At 50.0% G+C, this 15,991-nt stretch overlaps 8 protein-coding genes across 8 annotated transcripts; 5 read left to right on the forward strand and 3 right to left on the reverse strand.

Annotated features, from left to right (window-relative positions):
- Window positions 1-218: 218 nt before the first annotated feature.
- Window positions 219-965, forward strand: P174DRAFT_378160 (dienelactone hydrolase family protein; the record flags this gene model as incomplete). The annotated part of the gene is made up of 1 exon (XM_024822807.1): window positions 219-965. The coding sequence occupies one exon, from the start codon at window positions 219-221 to the stop codon at window positions 963-965; it is 747 nt and encodes a 248-aa protein (XP_024678391.1).
- Window positions 966-1,196: 231 nt separating this feature from the next.
- On the forward strand, window positions 1,197-2,556 carry P174DRAFT_307526 (enoyl-CoA hydratase/isomerase family protein). The gene is made up of 4 exons (XM_024821639.1): window positions 1,197-1,752; window positions 1,806-1,916; window positions 1,969-2,325; window positions 2,374-2,556. Exons 1-4 carry the CDS (start codon window positions 1,427-1,429, stop codon window positions 2,525-2,527), a joined length of 948 nt encoding a protein of 315 aa, XP_024678392.1. The 5' UTR covers window positions 1,197-1,426; the 3' UTR covers window positions 2,528-2,556.
- Window positions 2,546-3,756, reverse strand: P174DRAFT_445693 (presequence translocated-associated motor subunit PAM17). Its single transcript, XM_024828398.1, has 2 exons — window positions 3,102-3,756; window positions 2,546-3,033 (listed from the first exon to the last, which is right to left on the reverse strand). The coding sequence occupies exons 1-2, from the start codon at window positions 3,651-3,653 to the stop codon at window positions 2,857-2,859; spliced, it is 729 nt and encodes a 242-aa protein (XP_024678393.1). The 5' UTR covers window positions 3,654-3,756; the 3' UTR covers window positions 2,546-2,856.
- Window positions 3,757-4,347: 591 nt separating this feature from the next.
- P174DRAFT_378238 (putative integral membrane protein) lies at window positions 4,348-5,489 on the reverse strand (the record flags this gene model as incomplete). The annotated part of the gene is made up of 7 exons (XM_024822813.1): window positions 4,348-4,552; window positions 4,605-4,799; window positions 4,825-4,888; window positions 4,932-5,128; window positions 5,192-5,215; window positions 5,309-5,346; window positions 5,412-5,489. 7 exons carry the CDS (start codon window positions 5,487-5,489, stop codon window positions 4,348-4,350), a joined length of 801 nt encoding a protein of 266 aa, XP_024678394.1.
- An 888-nt stretch (window positions 5,490-6,377) lies between these two features.
- P174DRAFT_378264 (Zn(II)2Cys6 transcription factor) lies at window positions 6,378-9,133 on the forward strand (the record flags this gene model as incomplete). The annotated part of the gene is made up of 5 exons (XM_024822818.1): window positions 6,378-6,439; window positions 6,502-6,528; window positions 6,601-7,985; window positions 8,035-8,993; window positions 9,047-9,133. 5 exons carry the CDS (start codon window positions 6,378-6,380, stop codon window positions 9,131-9,133), a joined length of 2,520 nt encoding a protein of 839 aa, XP_024678395.1.
- A 149-nt stretch (window positions 9,134-9,282) lies between these two features.
- Window positions 9,283-10,334, reverse strand: P174DRAFT_515818 (putative thiamine pyrophosphokinase; the record flags this gene model as incomplete). Its single annotated transcript, XM_024832226.1, has 3 exons — window positions 10,272-10,334; window positions 9,735-10,224; window positions 9,283-9,708 (listed from the first exon to the last, which is right to left on the reverse strand). The coding sequence occupies exons 1-3, from the start codon at window positions 10,310-10,312 to the stop codon at window positions 9,283-9,285; spliced, it is 957 nt and encodes a 318-aa protein (XP_024678396.1). The 5' UTR covers window positions 10,313-10,334.
- Window positions 10,335-11,553: 1,219 nt separating this feature from the next.
- P174DRAFT_507445 (uncharacterized protein) lies at window positions 11,554-12,885 on the forward strand (the record flags this gene model as incomplete). Its single annotated transcript, XM_024831378.1, has 3 exons — window positions 11,554-11,783; window positions 11,876-12,053; window positions 12,109-12,885. 3 exons carry the CDS (start codon window positions 11,554-11,556, stop codon window positions 12,883-12,885), a joined length of 1,185 nt encoding a protein of 394 aa, XP_024678397.1.
- A 981-nt stretch (window positions 12,886-13,866) lies between these two features.
- P174DRAFT_445697 (allantoate permease family MFS transporter) lies at window positions 13,867-15,936 on the forward strand. Its single transcript, XM_024828399.1, has 7 exons — window positions 13,867-14,147; window positions 14,199-14,278; window positions 14,327-14,507; window positions 14,556-14,609; window positions 14,689-15,183; window positions 15,281-15,548; window positions 15,600-15,936. Exons 1-7 carry the CDS (start codon window positions 13,989-13,991, stop codon window positions 15,896-15,898), a joined length of 1,536 nt encoding a protein of 511 aa, XP_024678398.1. The 5' UTR covers window positions 13,867-13,988; the 3' UTR covers window positions 15,899-15,936.
- The last annotated feature ends 55 nt before the right edge of the window (window positions 15,937-15,991 follow it).

Consider the following 15,991-nt stretch of genomic DNA (forward strand, 5'->3'; position numbering starts at 1 on the left):
TGCTCAATCAGAACAGACTGAGGCGAGATCGCCTAGGTACTGCCTTGTAAGATTATATGTCAGCAGTCGTGCTATCATTATTTGATATTTAGATACCTTGTCATTAACAGGCAGCACTTAACATTGGCCCCACGTGGGCTGCTTACCCATACTCTTACACAGGGGCCGACTCAAGTGGTATGCTATTCTCAAGCCGAACAAAAGTGATATCAGAAAGTATGTCCGTCTCGTCTTGTTGCCTGAAAGGATTCGAATGGGAGGATACTCCCTCGGGGAGAACCGCAAAGCTCGTCAACAACGACGTCTACATAGTGGGGGACAACCCGGACGTCGCCATCATCATCATCCACGATCTTCTGGGCTGGACTTTTCCAAACGTGCGCTTGCTAGCAGATCACTATGCCCGTGAGGCCAACGCAACCGTCTACATCCCCGATTTCTTCGGCGGCGAAGTCTTGCCTTTGGAGCCGGTTCTGAAGGGCGAGTGGGAGAAGCTCGATGTCCCCGGTTTCGTGGGGAGGAATTCCCGGGAGATACGAGAGCCGGAGATCTTCGATTGTGCTAGGGCTCTACGGGAGAAGTACAAGAAAGTCGGCGTTGCGGGGTTCTGCTACGGAGGATGGGCTGCTTTCCGCCTAGGCGCAGAAGAACACCAGCCTCCGCTCGTTGACTGCATTATGGTCGGGCATCCGTCGCTTCTGACAAAAAAGGACATCAACGAGGTTGCAGTTCCAGTGCAGATTCTTGCCCCGGAACACGACCAGGTCTACACTGCCGAGCTCAAGAGATATACGTTCGACACGCTTCCGAGGCTCGGTGTGCCGTTCGATTATCAACATTATCCCAGGGTGGAGCATGGCTGTTTGACTCGCGGTAATAGCAACAGGGCCGGGGAGCGTGAGGCAATGACTCGAGGAAAGAACGCTGCTGTCAACTGGTTTACGCAATGGCTGGACGAGCCGTGATGCCTTGGTAATCAGCCCTTACCATGTGAATCAGATGGCTGCTGCTGGATCTTTCTGCCCTTTCCCACCATACTAGATGATGATAGTAAGAATTGTTATTATACTTTCTCTCTTTCTCTATGAAAACATATGCCATGTCATCGATAGAATGAAAAAGGCATAAATCATTTCAGAGACGATCTGGATCTTGGATCGTCCAGCCGAGACCCGTTTCTCCACATTCCTTGCGGGGCAACCTAGTGGACGGCATATCGCAGGCGGATTACCGAGGCAGCTTGTCCATCCCTTGCTTGGGGATAGCATCATCAGAATCTCATGTCGAGATTATATCATCAAGTCAGCTCACGATTACCGATACGGGCCGGAGGATTTAGTGCATATAAAATCGAGTATGCAGTACCTTGAGGAAACCTTCACCGCGCAGCCTAATCACCTACTCCCATCATAATATATACCCCAAAATGTATCCCAATCCTCTCCCAATCGCCATTCCAACGTCTTACGAAAGCCTCCAAACAACCCACATTAAGGTGTTCCACCACCCGGCCGGCTCCCCGACCGTAACCCCAGTCGTGATCGTCACTTTGAACCGCCCCGACAAGCACAATGCCTTTACACAGGTCATGGCCGAGAATCTGGAACGCGTCTTTGGCATGTTCGACCTCGACGAACGCGTAAAGGTAGTCGTGCTGACCGGTGCGGGGAAGACCTTCTGTGCCGGCGCGGACTTGGAAATTGGGTTCAGCGGTGGGCGCGAACGAGAGAGGACAGCGGATCACCGGGATAGGTTGGTTCTGTGCCGTTGAGGCGAGAGGTTCAAATATTGACCTGCGCCACTAGTGGTGGCCGAGTCGCTCTGGCGATCCACAGATGTCGGAAGCCTACGATTGCTGCTATGCAGGGTTCTGCTGTTGGGGTTGGCATGACCATGACTCTTCCGGCTGCGATAAGGTAGCACATCTATTTCGGGTCTCTGAAGCAGTGGGAACTAAAGTGAAGGCAGGGTTGCCCATGAATCGAGTAAATACGGCTTCGTCTTTGCCCGAAGAGGAATCACCATGGAGTCTTGCTCTTCGTACTTCCTCCCCCGCCTGATCGGATACTCTCGGGCGATGTTCCTCGTCTCAACAGGGGGTATCTACCCGCCCACTTCAAAACACTTTGATGGGTTGTTCGCGGAGACTCTACCAGAGCGAACCCAGATCCTTCCACGAGCTCTGGAGTTAGCGGCCGAAATCGCCGAGAACGTCAGCCCAATGGCATCTGCGCTAAATCGGGCGTTAGTGTGGCGCGGACCTGAGTCCCCCGAAGAAGCGCATCTGCTCGAGTCGGGGATCTTGTACCATATGTTTGGGGCTAAGTGAGTAACAACCGTCGTATTTGAATCTCCATGCTCATCATTGGACAGGGACCAGAAAGAGGGCGTTACAGCCTTTTTCGAGAAGCGCAAGCCAAACTTCAAGGCAACTTTCGAGAACGATGGGCCTGCCAACTACCCGTGGTGGTCGGAGGCGAGCATCGACCCACCAGCAAGAGCTGCCAAGGAGTCATCTAAGTTGTGAACAGACGCCGCCTGCTGGTCGTAATTGATCTGTGTCTCGTGAGCAGACCTTACATTGATCAAGAACAGGGTACTTTTAGGAAGCAGATATGAATTTCAATAGCGTATATTTTACAGGACAGAGATGAAATGCTCTTGCCGATAGGTAGCCTCTGTAGAGGAAGCAGATCACCGTGGAAAAGAAACTCATGCCGATCGCTCAAAGACTGATGTAGACAACTCCACGCAAAGCCAATGGAGCTTAAATGAGGATGGAAGCACATCGAGAGACTAGAATCCAGTGAAATTGCCATATCGAAGAGAGGGACATGCTAGAGTTGATTTATAACATCAGATGATGAAACTGCGTCTCTTGCGGTTGTAGGCCCTCTGATCCTTCAACCACTGCCGGTAACCTTGGACACTACCAATCTTCTCACCATAGTAATCCGGCACCGGATTGGCAATCGAGTTAGACGAGGGATCGACACGGAACCGCTTGATTCTGTCATAGAACTCCTTCTCTCTCTGTCCATCTGTTAACGTCGCGCAAAACCGGCAAGAGTCCCATAAAACATATCACATCAAGAACTCACAATTAAGAAAGCTGGCTTATATTTGCGATAGACCAGCCTCCAGACGGCATTGCCCAAAAAGGGACCCGCGAGCCAACCGACCGCACCGCAGGCAGCGGTCGCCAACCCCAGGACAATGAAGGGATCCAAGCCCATCACCTGCGCACCGAGGGACTCGAGATCCTGTTCGGAAAGAACCTGTACTCCAATAATTGTACTGGCCATCGAGGCGATTATCGACGAGGCGAGGGTGTATCTGCGTCGAGATGCGCGGAGTTTGAAGAAGGAATTCCAATCGAGTTTGGAGGCTTCGGCGCGGGATGCGTTTGCGGCGGTCGAGTTAAGGCGAAAAGCAGTATTGCGGAGAATGGGAGAGAGACACATGGAGCTTGTCCGAGGACGAGGCGATGGCTTTAAGGGGATGCGTGTGGTTGATGTGCTGGCTGGCCTTGCCTGTGTTCTGAGCGACATCTTCTGGCAGCATTGAAATAGCGGCGTGGCGGTGGGTAAAGGGGAAGGAGAGGCCAGGGCAAACCGGCCACTGAGGGCGGCCGTACGCAATGTGCCGTTCATCGAGGTGAGGTGCATGTTAAGAGTTGTGGATGTATGGAGTGTTGTGGTCGCGAACACTACTTGATTGTTGAAGAGGTGCAGCAAACAAGCGGAAGAAGCTATGCCTGGTTATGTAAGCAGATGGGCGCACATAGCCTTTTGACGGTGAGGTCACTGGTGGATCGTCGGTTCAGACCCTTAAATATTTGCTGCAAAAGGAGAATAGAAAATACTAGAAAACGGCCATGTTTTTACGAGAGAATACATGATTACTAGGATGCTAGCACAGATCGTACGGCGTATATTCCACTTACAAAATACACCTATAACTGCTCTCGCGACCGCATCCAGGCCATCGCCTGATTCCTCAATTCTTATCGAAGTATCTTGTACCACATATGCTCTAGGTGATGAACGTCTCCGCGATGAGTGGGCGTCTTTGATTGGGAAACTTTACGAGCTATATCCTAGAACTACTTGCTGATACTCCCATTGTTGGATGGAATCATTCATATATTATTGGACCTCTTCTAATGATATAATCTAAGTGATCCAACGTCTACCTAGACGTCTGTATATGCGCGCTTTGGTGGAGCAATCTTTAGAGCTCCCGGGAGAAGAAAGTAGATACAACTGAATTCAAAGAGGAACTCTGACATCTATGCAAGCCGTCGTATACCGAGGCCCAGGAAACGCGCAGACGGCATCTTAGCTTTTAAAGACCGCCATTTTGCTTCGAAGCACCATTCTGTTTCAGAGCACCAGGACGAGCCTTGGGTTTTGAGGCCGTCCCGAAGCCATTGACCCGTCCGTATAGCCATTTCAGGGTTGCAGTGCTCAGCGCCATGACAATGGCGCTCATCACGAAAAGACCCACGCGGCCTTCGAAGGGCACCTGCTCAAAGATCGGATACGGGTACCTGTCATTGTTAGTAACCGACTGCTAATGACTGAGATAAGTATCCAGCGCACCATCCGTTGTACTTGTAGCATCGCTCGATCCAAATCCAGTAACCAAACGCGATTGTGCTTGATAGACCAAGGGCTGGTACGATACTGATTGTCCATGGAGGGGAAAGAAGTAGGAGATCGATCAATAACACAATGGCTGGTACGGCGTGAAAACTAATATCTGCAGAACGATATGATATTAGCTCAAGGATCCTTCTGAACAAGAGACCAGCTTGAGAACTTGCCAGCATGCATTGGTATATAAGCCCAGTCCGGAACCACTAAGCGCTCGTCGATCTTATAGCCTTCGTCAGGAGCGGAACTGTGGGTATAAGGGTGCTCGACTACCCACCATGCGAAGACTCCAGTATAAAACACTGATAAGTACCTCCATCGGAGCGCTACATATCGAGAAGAGGTTCTTAACGAGGAATAGCCGGGCGGACAGGGTCAGGTCCGCCAACAGCGCGACAGCAAAAGTGAGAGTCGATAAGGCAAGACCGATAACGGTTAGATACTGAAAATGCCAACCATATGCTTCGTTACTGCCGAGCAATTGAGGTATTAATATGCGGGAATTCCGAGGCTGTGGCATTGGAAAAGCTTACGCGCGATTAGGATTCTCGTGCATACTGAGGTATTAAGTTAGTCCAATAACCACCCCAGATACAGATCCCTATCATCATCATCATGAAGATATATAAAAGAAACCCCGGGTCACCCACAATTTGAACGAGCCGATAAAGCTGGCTAAACCGATTAACTTGAGCAACGTCAGCCATGGAACAAACACCCAAGGGAACAACATCCAAACGGGCACAAGCTCACGTGGACCAAGGCAGAGAATCCCCGGGAAGGGCTGGACATCCGTTGGACAGGATGTTTCCCAACCAGGGAGGAGGCCATGATTAAAAAAATTACGTTTCAGGACCGAATTCTATAAATCGAAGATGTCTAAAGGTAAGGTAAACGTAGGTTAAAGATACGGTTCTGGTTTGGCAAAGTCAGCAGAACAACAGCTGATGACGCTGACTAGATCGACCTGCGTCATCAGACCCCTTGTCCCCCAGACATCCGACTGGCACCGATGCTAACCGGATTGATCACTAGCCATAGCTGCCCGGAGATGCTGGCTAATAATATGACTGGGTTATCAGTTGCTTTGGATCAGCTTAGCAGTTAACAGTCTAGTTCAGCCATTATCAGCTCTGGTTATCGTTTTCTCCACATTCGAAACTCGGAAAGCGGGACACGATTGATCGAAAGTGCCGATAACAGACGTGTCGAACGAGCAATGGCGAAGGGGATTGATTATTTTGGGTTTTATCTGTGATTCTGCATCTCTATCTACCGTTCAGTATTACCCACTGGCCCAACTTCTCCGCTTTTCCTTGTCGTCTTTCGGTTTCATCTCATCTCTTGTTCTCTCCTTCCAGCAATCTTCTCCTCAGTGTCGCCAACTGGTGCTTCCGCTACCCACTGCAGGCCTTGTCAAGCTTGGCTGACTGTGGTATGAACAGCGTTAGTTCGTCTATCAAATTCCACGGCTCGATGAGTACGAACACCAGGCGCGGGGTGTCTTACAGATTATCGCTACCTATCCAGCTGGACAAAAAGATACCCACGACGGAAAAAGTCACCGATTGTCATTCTCCAGGTGTCTTGAGGTCCTATCGTGTCCGTATGGCGGCCAAACTTTACAGAGTACGAGCTATCGATTCATCCAGTCGCTACTGCTATTTTTCGTCGGATCTTTGCACTCAGCCGAATCACTCAAGTCGCACTTGAAGTGCAATGCCTCGTCCTAGAAGGCCCGGTGCACCTGAGCCAAAACGAAGATCCCGGAAGGGTTGTTGGTAGGCAGTCTCAGTCGCACCAAGTTTTTGTTTTGTCACTTGCTTAATGAACAGGGATCTAGGCCTTGTAAGGCGCGGAAAGTCAAATGGTATGTTTCTATTTCCTCCTACTTTACCTCTGCTCCACATCATCGGAATTCTCTATCTGACAATGATTTTAGTGACGAAGAGAAGCCGTCTTGTCTCAACTGCCGCCGTCAGAATGAGAATTGTGACTATAGTATCAGGCTGAACTGGGAGGGTAGAACAAGGCGGAAGTCCTCCGTTAGCTCCCCAAGTTCTGAGTCTAGTGGTCACTCTGCTCATCTTCTCTCTTTGGCCGTGCTGCCTTCGGATTTCGCACAGGTGGATTCCCTTGGATCAGGCCAAGGAGAGGGCAGTCCACAGGAGTTGACTCCACACAACACAATTTTGGCTACCGCTTGTGGATCATCTCTGGCAGCGAAGACATCGTGCTCTAGGGAGCTTGGGAATGGCCTTGAGATTCTGACCTCTTCTGCTTATTCAGATCATTTGGGCAATAGCTTCCCATATATGAGCGATAGAACTTCAGTAGGAGTAACGTCATCACAAATGAAAGATGCGATCAACTCACGGCCTGATACGTCGTCGCAAATGATGACAATGCCACAGGAGACGCGTTCGTCCTTCACGTCCTCAACCCTTCACCCTTCTGAAGACGTTGCCTACCCAGATGCAAGCTTGAGCATCGGGTCTCTTGCTACCCTAAACTTCCCGCAGTCCTCCATTCTATCATCACCGCTCTCGTTCATACGAGAGTCCGCCATGGAGACCCATCCCTTCATGCGTCCTTCGATAGTGCATCCGCGTCAGACAGGGAACCGAGGAGAGCGGAATTCAGTCTCAAGTGGATCGCGTAATGGTTTTCCCTTTGACAACAATGACGACCGTCAGGCAGGGATACCATCTCCGCGCCACCGATACTCATTCGCACATTCAGATGTTGTCGATATAGATTCTCCTAGTGCAGTACGAACCGAGACTAGCATGAAAACTCCCGGCTCCGCTCCTACAGAGACTTATTTTACCAAGGTCATGAATGGTCCCATTGCCTCTGAAGACTACATGTACAGCTTGCGACGTGATGCTGAAGGCATTTGTCAGCGTGATATATACCAGCCCTCCGAGCGTTCATCCTCGGAACAGAAGTGGTCTGCCTACTTGACTAGTGTGACTGATAATTACGGCCTCGACCATGGCCGTCTCGACTTGGATTTGAACCAAATGGACGATCATTCGGCTATCGACATCAATTACGCTTTGGACCTGGTCAATCCGGAACGCCAAACTCGGACTACTTTCGAATCAGCATCTGCCGACCATGGGCTTGCAAATAGTGTTGGACGCGGGTATTATGCGTCCCCAGTTCCCATCAACATTCCTCGGTACCTGTCACCATTGCCTTCGGCCTTGGTAGAAACACCCATCAACTTGATGTACTTTCACCATTTTCTCAACCATACAGCAAAAATGCTGGTTGCGCATGATTGTGGGAACAACCCCTTCATCACCGTTTTACCGTCAAGTATGCTGCTTTCAATCTCGTTATTTGTGATATGTCTGACAACAGATAGTGGCCATTGGGGATTCCAATATCTTAAACCTGATGCTAGCGTATTCCGCCAGTCACCGAGCCAGGTACTTGAACCACCCTGAACCCGCCAACCGGATAGCACACTGGGTCAGCAATGTCTTTCCGACCCTGCGAATAGCACTCGAGGACCCAGACCAGAACATCACGGACAATCATCTTGCTGCCGCCATTATGCTCCTGTCTTTGAAGATCATTTCGCCAAGCACATTTGAAGTACCCATTCCGTGGCAGAGCCACCTGAAGCTCGCTCGCGACCTTTACCTTGCACGCGGAGTGCAGATGGCATATCCTGGGAATCGAGTCGGATCGTTTCTTTCACGCTGGCTGGAATATATTGATATCCTGGGATCTCTCTCCTGCCGAGACAATGAACCTCCTCTGATTCTGTATCAGTCAATTGTTAGTGCATGCTCTACTCCTCCGGCAAATGACGATTTCTTTATCGACTGCTTCACCGGATACACGACAAAGACTGCATTGTTGCTGTCACGCTTGGCCAAACTAGTCCACCAGTGCGAGAGAACCCGCGTTGCTAGTCTGATTAGTGTTGATCCTGACCAGAGGCCTTCTCTGGATATCGTTGTTGAAGCCGAATCATTGCTTGCGGATTTCCAGGTAGCCGATAATATGGCACGGATCAACAGCCGACATCACCAGGAACCTGTGTCTGCGGACATGTCGGCGATCGATCGATCATTCCGATGCGCTGGGCTGGTTCACCTTCACCGTCGCGTGCTCTGCAGTCCATCAGCATCCGCTCCCGTATTAGAGGCTCTGGACGGTTTATTCGAAGCACTGGGGCAACTTGAACCCGGCGCATCGGCCGAAGTCGGAGCATTGTTTCCACTTTTTACCGCTGGTTGCGAAACCCGAGATCTACAACAACAGACCGATATAATGGAGAGAGTCAAGGACTTGGAGAAGACAGGCTTGAAGCAGGTGCGTGGTCGAAGAATTTCAGTTTAGCGCAATAACTAACACTTTTGTTGCAGATTCAAAATGCTCGTACGCTCATGCAACGTTGCTGGGACGAAGACTTGCCGTGGAGTTCTCTGGCGCAAGGAGAATTTTTGGGATAGCCTGAGAGTTTTATGCTCAGGAAAGCACAGAAGTTTAGGAACAATAACTGAGACAGTTATGAGTAAATATTCCTGGTAAACCCACTTACTCATGGAGATTAATCGTCACTCATGGGAAAACATCTTTGCTGGGGTTACTTCTATAAGAGTCATGTCCTTCCAGCCCCAGGACTTGTAGCGAAAGGCAGCAATCTATGCAGCCTCGAAACAATCTCTGGGTAATCATCGTCATCCTCCGCTGTAATCAGGCCGTGTCGGACAAAGAAGTCGACCATGACACTTGCACTCGCGGGCTTGAACCTCCCTTCTGCCATCGCATCCAGCACCTCTCGCATATCCATTAGATGAAACACACAAACATCCTCCTCATCCACTGGCTTAAGCATTACCTCAGGGCCAACCTCGAGATCATAAACATACAGCAAACCAGGATTCATTAGTCCTGGCTCGCCACCTGCCCGGTCATCACTGATATTGAACCACGTCACCGTGCCGGCAGCATGCGCCTTCCGGACCACGCTCTCCTCCATCCCTGCCTCCTCCTCCGCCTCGCGAATCAAACACTCCATCGGCATCTCACCCGCCGCAACACCCCGGCGACAGCATTATCTAGCATCCCCGGATACGTCGACTTCTTCGGATTCCGCTGCGGCACCCAGATCTTCAACCCGGACTTCGTCCTTGTGTACACAGTCATGTGCACACCGCGCCCGACAATCCCGAACAGGGATATGGCCGAGCGCTCGATACTCACCGGGAACCGGGCCCCGATGATGGGAAACCGCTCATCCCGTCGCTTGCCCAGTCTGGGGAAGACACCTCTTGCTCTGGCGAGCGCGATAAGGGCATCGAGGCTGCGCTCGCAGCGCTCTGTCCAGGTTTCTTGCTCGCGAGCATGGTCCTGTGGGAGAAGATGGATTTCCTTGTGCGGGGCGGGAAGTACATGGAAATCTTCTGTCCAGGGCATGCGTTCAACGACAGACTCCACGAGGTAGCCGTGGGGCCTGCGGTCGTTGGGGAGGAAGAATTTCCATAGTTTAGAGAGCTGTTGTTCGTAGGCGGCTGTTTCGCCAGGTTGGTTGTAGGGGAAGCTGGGTTCGTTAGTGGTAATTCAATGATATAGTGTAGGCAGACTCACTTGTCACAGTCTTTGACTATTTCTAGTATGGTTTTCTTCATTGTGGTTGGTTTATTATTGCCAGTGGGAGTGTTGACTTGTGATGACATTTTTTGAGGCCCCACTATCAAAAAGATATTTTTGGGTACCGCGGCCCAACGCAAGCGGTAGATCTATCCGATCTACTCAAATGTTCCTGACCCTGAGATGCTTCTCAACAATTTGCGTTTGAATCATGACCTATTCTGGGAAGCACGTTGTTTCATCCGATCCGGCACAGAATAGATAGCCAATAAAAGGGAAGACATTGTCTGACATCCGGCCAGAATGTTTTGAATGTGACAGTTTCAAAGAGCATGAGCTATTTCTCACCGTCAGACATTGCGTATATATATCAAAACATTTTTAGCTAGATGATTCGCAGGTCTTCAGAACCGGATCCTATCATTGATGCTTAAGCCTGATAGATCACGTCTTCAGACTTTGTGTCCCCGCAAGACAGTGGATTCGTGTCCATCAGCTGTGCCTTTGTGTCTTCCTGGTGGATGTTGACACCCTCTCTTCGATCCCGAAGGCGATCCCTGGGATCTGTTGGAACACTCACCATTGAAGGGTATCTGCGTCTTAAGACGGTTATGTCAAGGCATTGCACCAATCAATCATAAACTACCCAGGGGGTAGGATGTGTATGGTTCCCGGACATATAGCGGCACTGTATCTCAATCAGCTGATAATCAGCTCAACCAACTCAGTATAAGTTGCTAGATATCAAGCTATTCGCAGTCTGCTCTTCTCTTCTCTTCTCTCATCCTCGCTGCCCTTCTGCTCATCATAGAGACGTTTTGCACCTCGGTTTCACTCAGGTACTTCCCATACGCTTCACATATCGATACCATATACCCAGTAGACCTCCTAAGCAAGCGCCAGTCAAATCTACATCACCAAGACACTATCTATACTAACAACTCACTAGGATATTCTCAACATACTGGTCTGAACGGAGCGGTATATGCTTTCTTTGTTGCTGATAATTCCTTTCTTCTAAAAGATCTCATCAGACACTCACTCCTGGTTCCGTTCATACTAACATCAGCCTCGCATATAGGAGCTTTCGGAATTGATGCACATTCTGCAACATTGTCGACAAAGGCCTTCGCAGAAGCCTTCACGACTTTCTCACATATAATCGCAGTCTCTTCTCAAGTAGAATTCACTTAGAATTGAGAAGTGAACATTCCGGAGAAGTCTACTCTATATTCTGTTTTCATATCCGCTGCAGATTGCCACTTAATCCTTTCCCAAAATGGAAGGATGTGTTCTCCTCACCACCGGTCCCATCTTCTCTCTTGTAGTGCTTTTTTCTCTCCTGCTTGGACTTTTCGCTCTCTTTCGTCGTCTTGATGCCGTATTTCTGGCCATGGCTCAAGCTTCTCAAGCTTCAGAAACCTCTTGCTATCTGACGAACAAGGAAACTCCGCATGAAGAAAACAACACCATGACGGAGGACAATGACAACACTACCTCTGAAAAAACGTCCCCAAAAGCTTCTCTCTTTCATCTGTTTATTCCGAAAAGACCGCAGTAGTCGTACTCAATCCACGGAAATGCTCCAACATCCTGGACAGCCACTTGGACGATATTAGAGTCCCTTCTCTGCAGCCCAAGACGCCTCAGAAACGGATCCATCTCGCTGCCACCGATCCGAATCAGTTGAGAACGGTATCGCTGCAACGTACGGACTCTGATGACCTGCTTGATGCTGGCATAGAGGACCTGATGATTCCGGTGTTGGAGCCTGAGCGGGTGAGTGATCTTAATGTAATAGCTGGTTGTGCTGCTTCTGACACTTCTTTCCCAGAAACCTCTGATCGTCGTTCGTGTACGCGAGGATTCTGACGTCCTGAAGCCTTACCGACCAGGGATGGACACCGTTCCCTGGGATGGCAATATCCGATGGGCCATAAAGGGATGTAGTATATTTGAGAATCAGCAAGAAGAAGCCGATGCCTTCTCTTATCGTCCGAACCTCCTTTCTCGGCAAGCCGTCTCGGATCTCTGGATATTCCAGTACGGGCTCCGATACATTCCTGCTGGACAGGAGTCAAATGTCTTTCGCACTGTCCGCATCGAGAAGCTCCCGTCAAACGTTACTCTGAGCCAGGTACTGCCATCTGTTCCTGGTGAGATCTACTCGGCTTCTCTCTGCAACACAAACCCTATTACTGGGTATAAAACTGCTATCGTTGTGTTTGTGCTCGAGAAGGACGCCCTAGACTTTGTTCAGAAATCAAGGGAAGGACTACCTTTGGGCTTCTGCGTGGCCAGCGTCGCTCTCGTTCACACTCCGACTTACCCAATGACGTCCCAGATGAGCCAATTCATTTTCCATCAGGGCTACACCCGGTGCCTGGTTATCAGCAACCTTCGGAGGTCATTGAGGGAGGAGATTTACCGCGTACTTAAGCGGTCTGCCTACTACAACTATATTGAAAGCGTGGAGGAAGGACAGGTGGTGGGAGATATCTATGTTCGTTTCTATTCAGTCAAGATGGCCGCAGCAGCGCATGATCTTTTTGAAGGTCATCCAAGCTTCGAAAGATGCAGCATCAAGTTTCTTAGAAAGGCGGCGGAATGAAGGCTAGTCATCATGTCGATGAGAAGCGGGTTGGCGGTTAGTCTAGGCGTTGGTATTTCCTAACCAGGTTCTGGAAACATCTTTCGTGTTTGTTTCATTATTCATCATTCTCCAGTAATGGCGGAGCCCCTCATGGTCCCTTCTCTCGTGTTGGGCTGTGGCAAGTCCCGAGCCAAGGACGTCCAGTTTCAAAGAATTTGGTCGGATGAAGGCTAGCATAGATTGCACTTCGTATTTGTGTCAAAACGCCATGCATCAGCAAAATCCCGCGCGGCAAGGGCACGCTTTTCTTCGGACTTAAGGAAAAGAATTGCATATTCCTCCGCTTTGTCTCCAAACTTTGTGATCGCCAAGCACTAGCACACTAATACCAGCTTTGACTTTGACTTTCTGCACTTTCTGCTAGCCATGCTTTGGCCGTCCGTGTCTTTAAGTTGTTAGAAACTAAGATTCTGCAACAATGCTGTTCATATTTGCCCTAATTCTGTAGCCATTCAGTGTATCAACCCGTAACTAGAACAACACAACATATATGTTGCGACGGAAGTGGTCCAGTCAAGCCTTGAGCAAGCCAGCAAACTTGGAGATGCCCCGCGGGGGTTTTGGCCATCCCGCGCTAAGTCTCCCGCTTCCGGAAAGGAGAGACGGGGCCCATGGGGGCCCGCACTTGGCGTTCCTCCGGTACGAGAGGTGTGCTCCTTGCTTATCAATTAGACTAATATTTGGAGTTTAGGAGAATCCTTGGTTGATCGTCCACGCTGGTCATTGAGAGGAGAATTGTTGGGGAATTTGTGGAAACGATGGTGTTTCGCCAATTGCCATCCACCGCACCGCGGCCAGAACCCCTCGGTGATGATGATCCTTGTCAATGTCGTATGTAGGGTGGAGGGACCTGCCCTTATTCCACGCGGTATAATAGAGCTACTAAAGATCGGTAGTTGGAATGAGCGACACGACTCTTCTCTTTCATTCCCTCGCCTACCCCCTTATCTTGTCCTGTCTCCTCCCCTGTTATTAGTGCTTGTCTCCCATCCCTATTCCCCCTACTCTACTCCTTCTAAATACATACTTGTACGGCCGTGATTAACCGGCAAGATATCATCATGTCTCAACCGACGGATGAAAAAGCATCTGTCGACCACGTACCCCGAGAATCCGATGCGGAGAAGGGTTCTGCGTCGCATGAATTCGCCCCGAAATCAAAGCTCGACCTCTTCGAAGATCCCGATGAAGGGCTCAGTCCGGAGGAACGAGCTAAGATAGTGCGATCACTTTCAATATTTGAGAGAGTGTTTTTGGCTGACCGGCTGTAGGATCGCGCACTCGTTCGCAAGCTCGACATCAGGTTGATCCCATGGCTCAGCTTGTTGTATTTGATTTCATTTCTAGACCGGTATGTGCTTCTCACTTGCATCCGACGAGCCATACTGACTCTCCAAAGTACAAATATTGGCAATGCAAAGCTCGCTGGCCTGCAGAAGGATCTCAAGATGACCAATGACCAATATAACGATAGCTTGACCATTTTCTTCATCTCGTACTCGATATTCGAGCCGGTCACCAATGTCCTGCTCAAGAGATGGCGACCGAGCAGGTTTATACCTGCTATCATGTTCGCATGGGTATGTGCTACTTTGTACTTGGTGCAAGTTCGAGCTAATGGAATCTAGGGCATATGTATGACGTTGATGGGTGTTGTGCATAACTGGTCTGGATTGATGGCGGTGCGTGCCTTCCTACAACCCCTTCGTTGATCAGGCTCCTACGTCTGTCGTCATCCGACATGATCTTAACAATCAGTAGGTCAGATGGTTCCTCGGACTCACCGAGGCCGGTCTCTTCCCAGGCGTCGGCTACTTCCTCTCCTGCTGGTACAAGCGAACAGAATTCGGTGTACGCATGGCCATCTTTTTCTCTGCGGCTGCGCTCGCTGGTTCTTTCGGAGGTCTTCTCGCTGCTGCCATTGCTCATATGGATGGAATTGGCGGCAGGCCAGGCTGGTCGTGGATTTTCATCCTGGAGGGTCTGGCTACCATCGTAATTGGCGTCCTGTCGATTTGGATGGTCCATGACTTTCCCGATGAGGCTACCTTCCTGTCCGAGACAGACCGCAAGCGTGTTCTACGCCGCCTTGCGGAGGACCAGCAGTCCAGTGCGGAGCATGAGCAGTTCAAGATGTCCTATTTCTGGGCTAGTCTGAAAGACTGGAAGACCTATACCGGCGCTATCATTTACATGGGAGCAGATGGATCCTTGTATGCATTCTCGCTTTTCGTGCCAACAATCATCAACCAGCTGGTAAGTTTGCTTAGGACAATTTGTGGTTCTATATGCTAACGGAGTCTAGGGTATGTTCAAGTACATCTTCATCGAGTGAATTGACTAACATGGACAAGGGTACACTTCCATCAAGGCCCAGCTGCTCAGTGTTCCACCATACGCGGCAGCAGCCATTGTGACTGTTGCAGTAGGTTTCATCGCTGACCGCACGCGCCAACGTGGTATTTGCAACATCCTCGTCTCTCTCGTCGGAATTACTGGTTTCGCAATGCTCCTCGGTTGCAAAACAGCCGGAGCACGGTATGCGGGGACGTTCCTTGGAGCTATGGGCATTTATCCCGCCATTTCGAATACCATCTCCTGGGCCAGCAACAACACTGAAGGTGAGCATCTCCAGGTCCATGAATATTGCAATATCTGACAGCATGATCTAGGTGTGTACAAACGAGGTGTAACGCTTGGTATCGTCATTGGCTGGGGTAATCTCAACGGAATCGTATCCTCCAACATCTACCGAGGCAAGGACGCGCCCAACTTCTATCCTGGCCATGGTACCGTGCTGGCGTATCTAGTCCTGTTCCAGTTTGGTGGATCCCTGGTGCAGTATCTGCTCCTCAGACTCGAGAACCGTAAGCGTTTGCGCGGAGATCGGGATCATTGGGTTCAGGGATTGGACCGCAGCCAAATCGAACTTCTTGGAGATAAGAGGCCGGATTTCATTTACACGCTGTGAACGCGATATGATTGCTGATGATCGATATATGCCAATGAGATATACAACTTCCTTAGTTGAGGCTGTACGAATGGTACCTGGTAGTTGAGGTAA

The sequence above is a fragment of the Aspergillus novofumigatus genome (assembly GCF_002847465.1).
Source record: "Aspergillus novofumigatus IBT 16806 chromosome Unknown P174scaffold_9, whole genome shotgun sequence".
NCBI classification, from domain to species: domain Eukaryota; kingdom Fungi; phylum Ascomycota; class Eurotiomycetes; order Eurotiales; family Aspergillaceae; genus Aspergillus; species Aspergillus novofumigatus.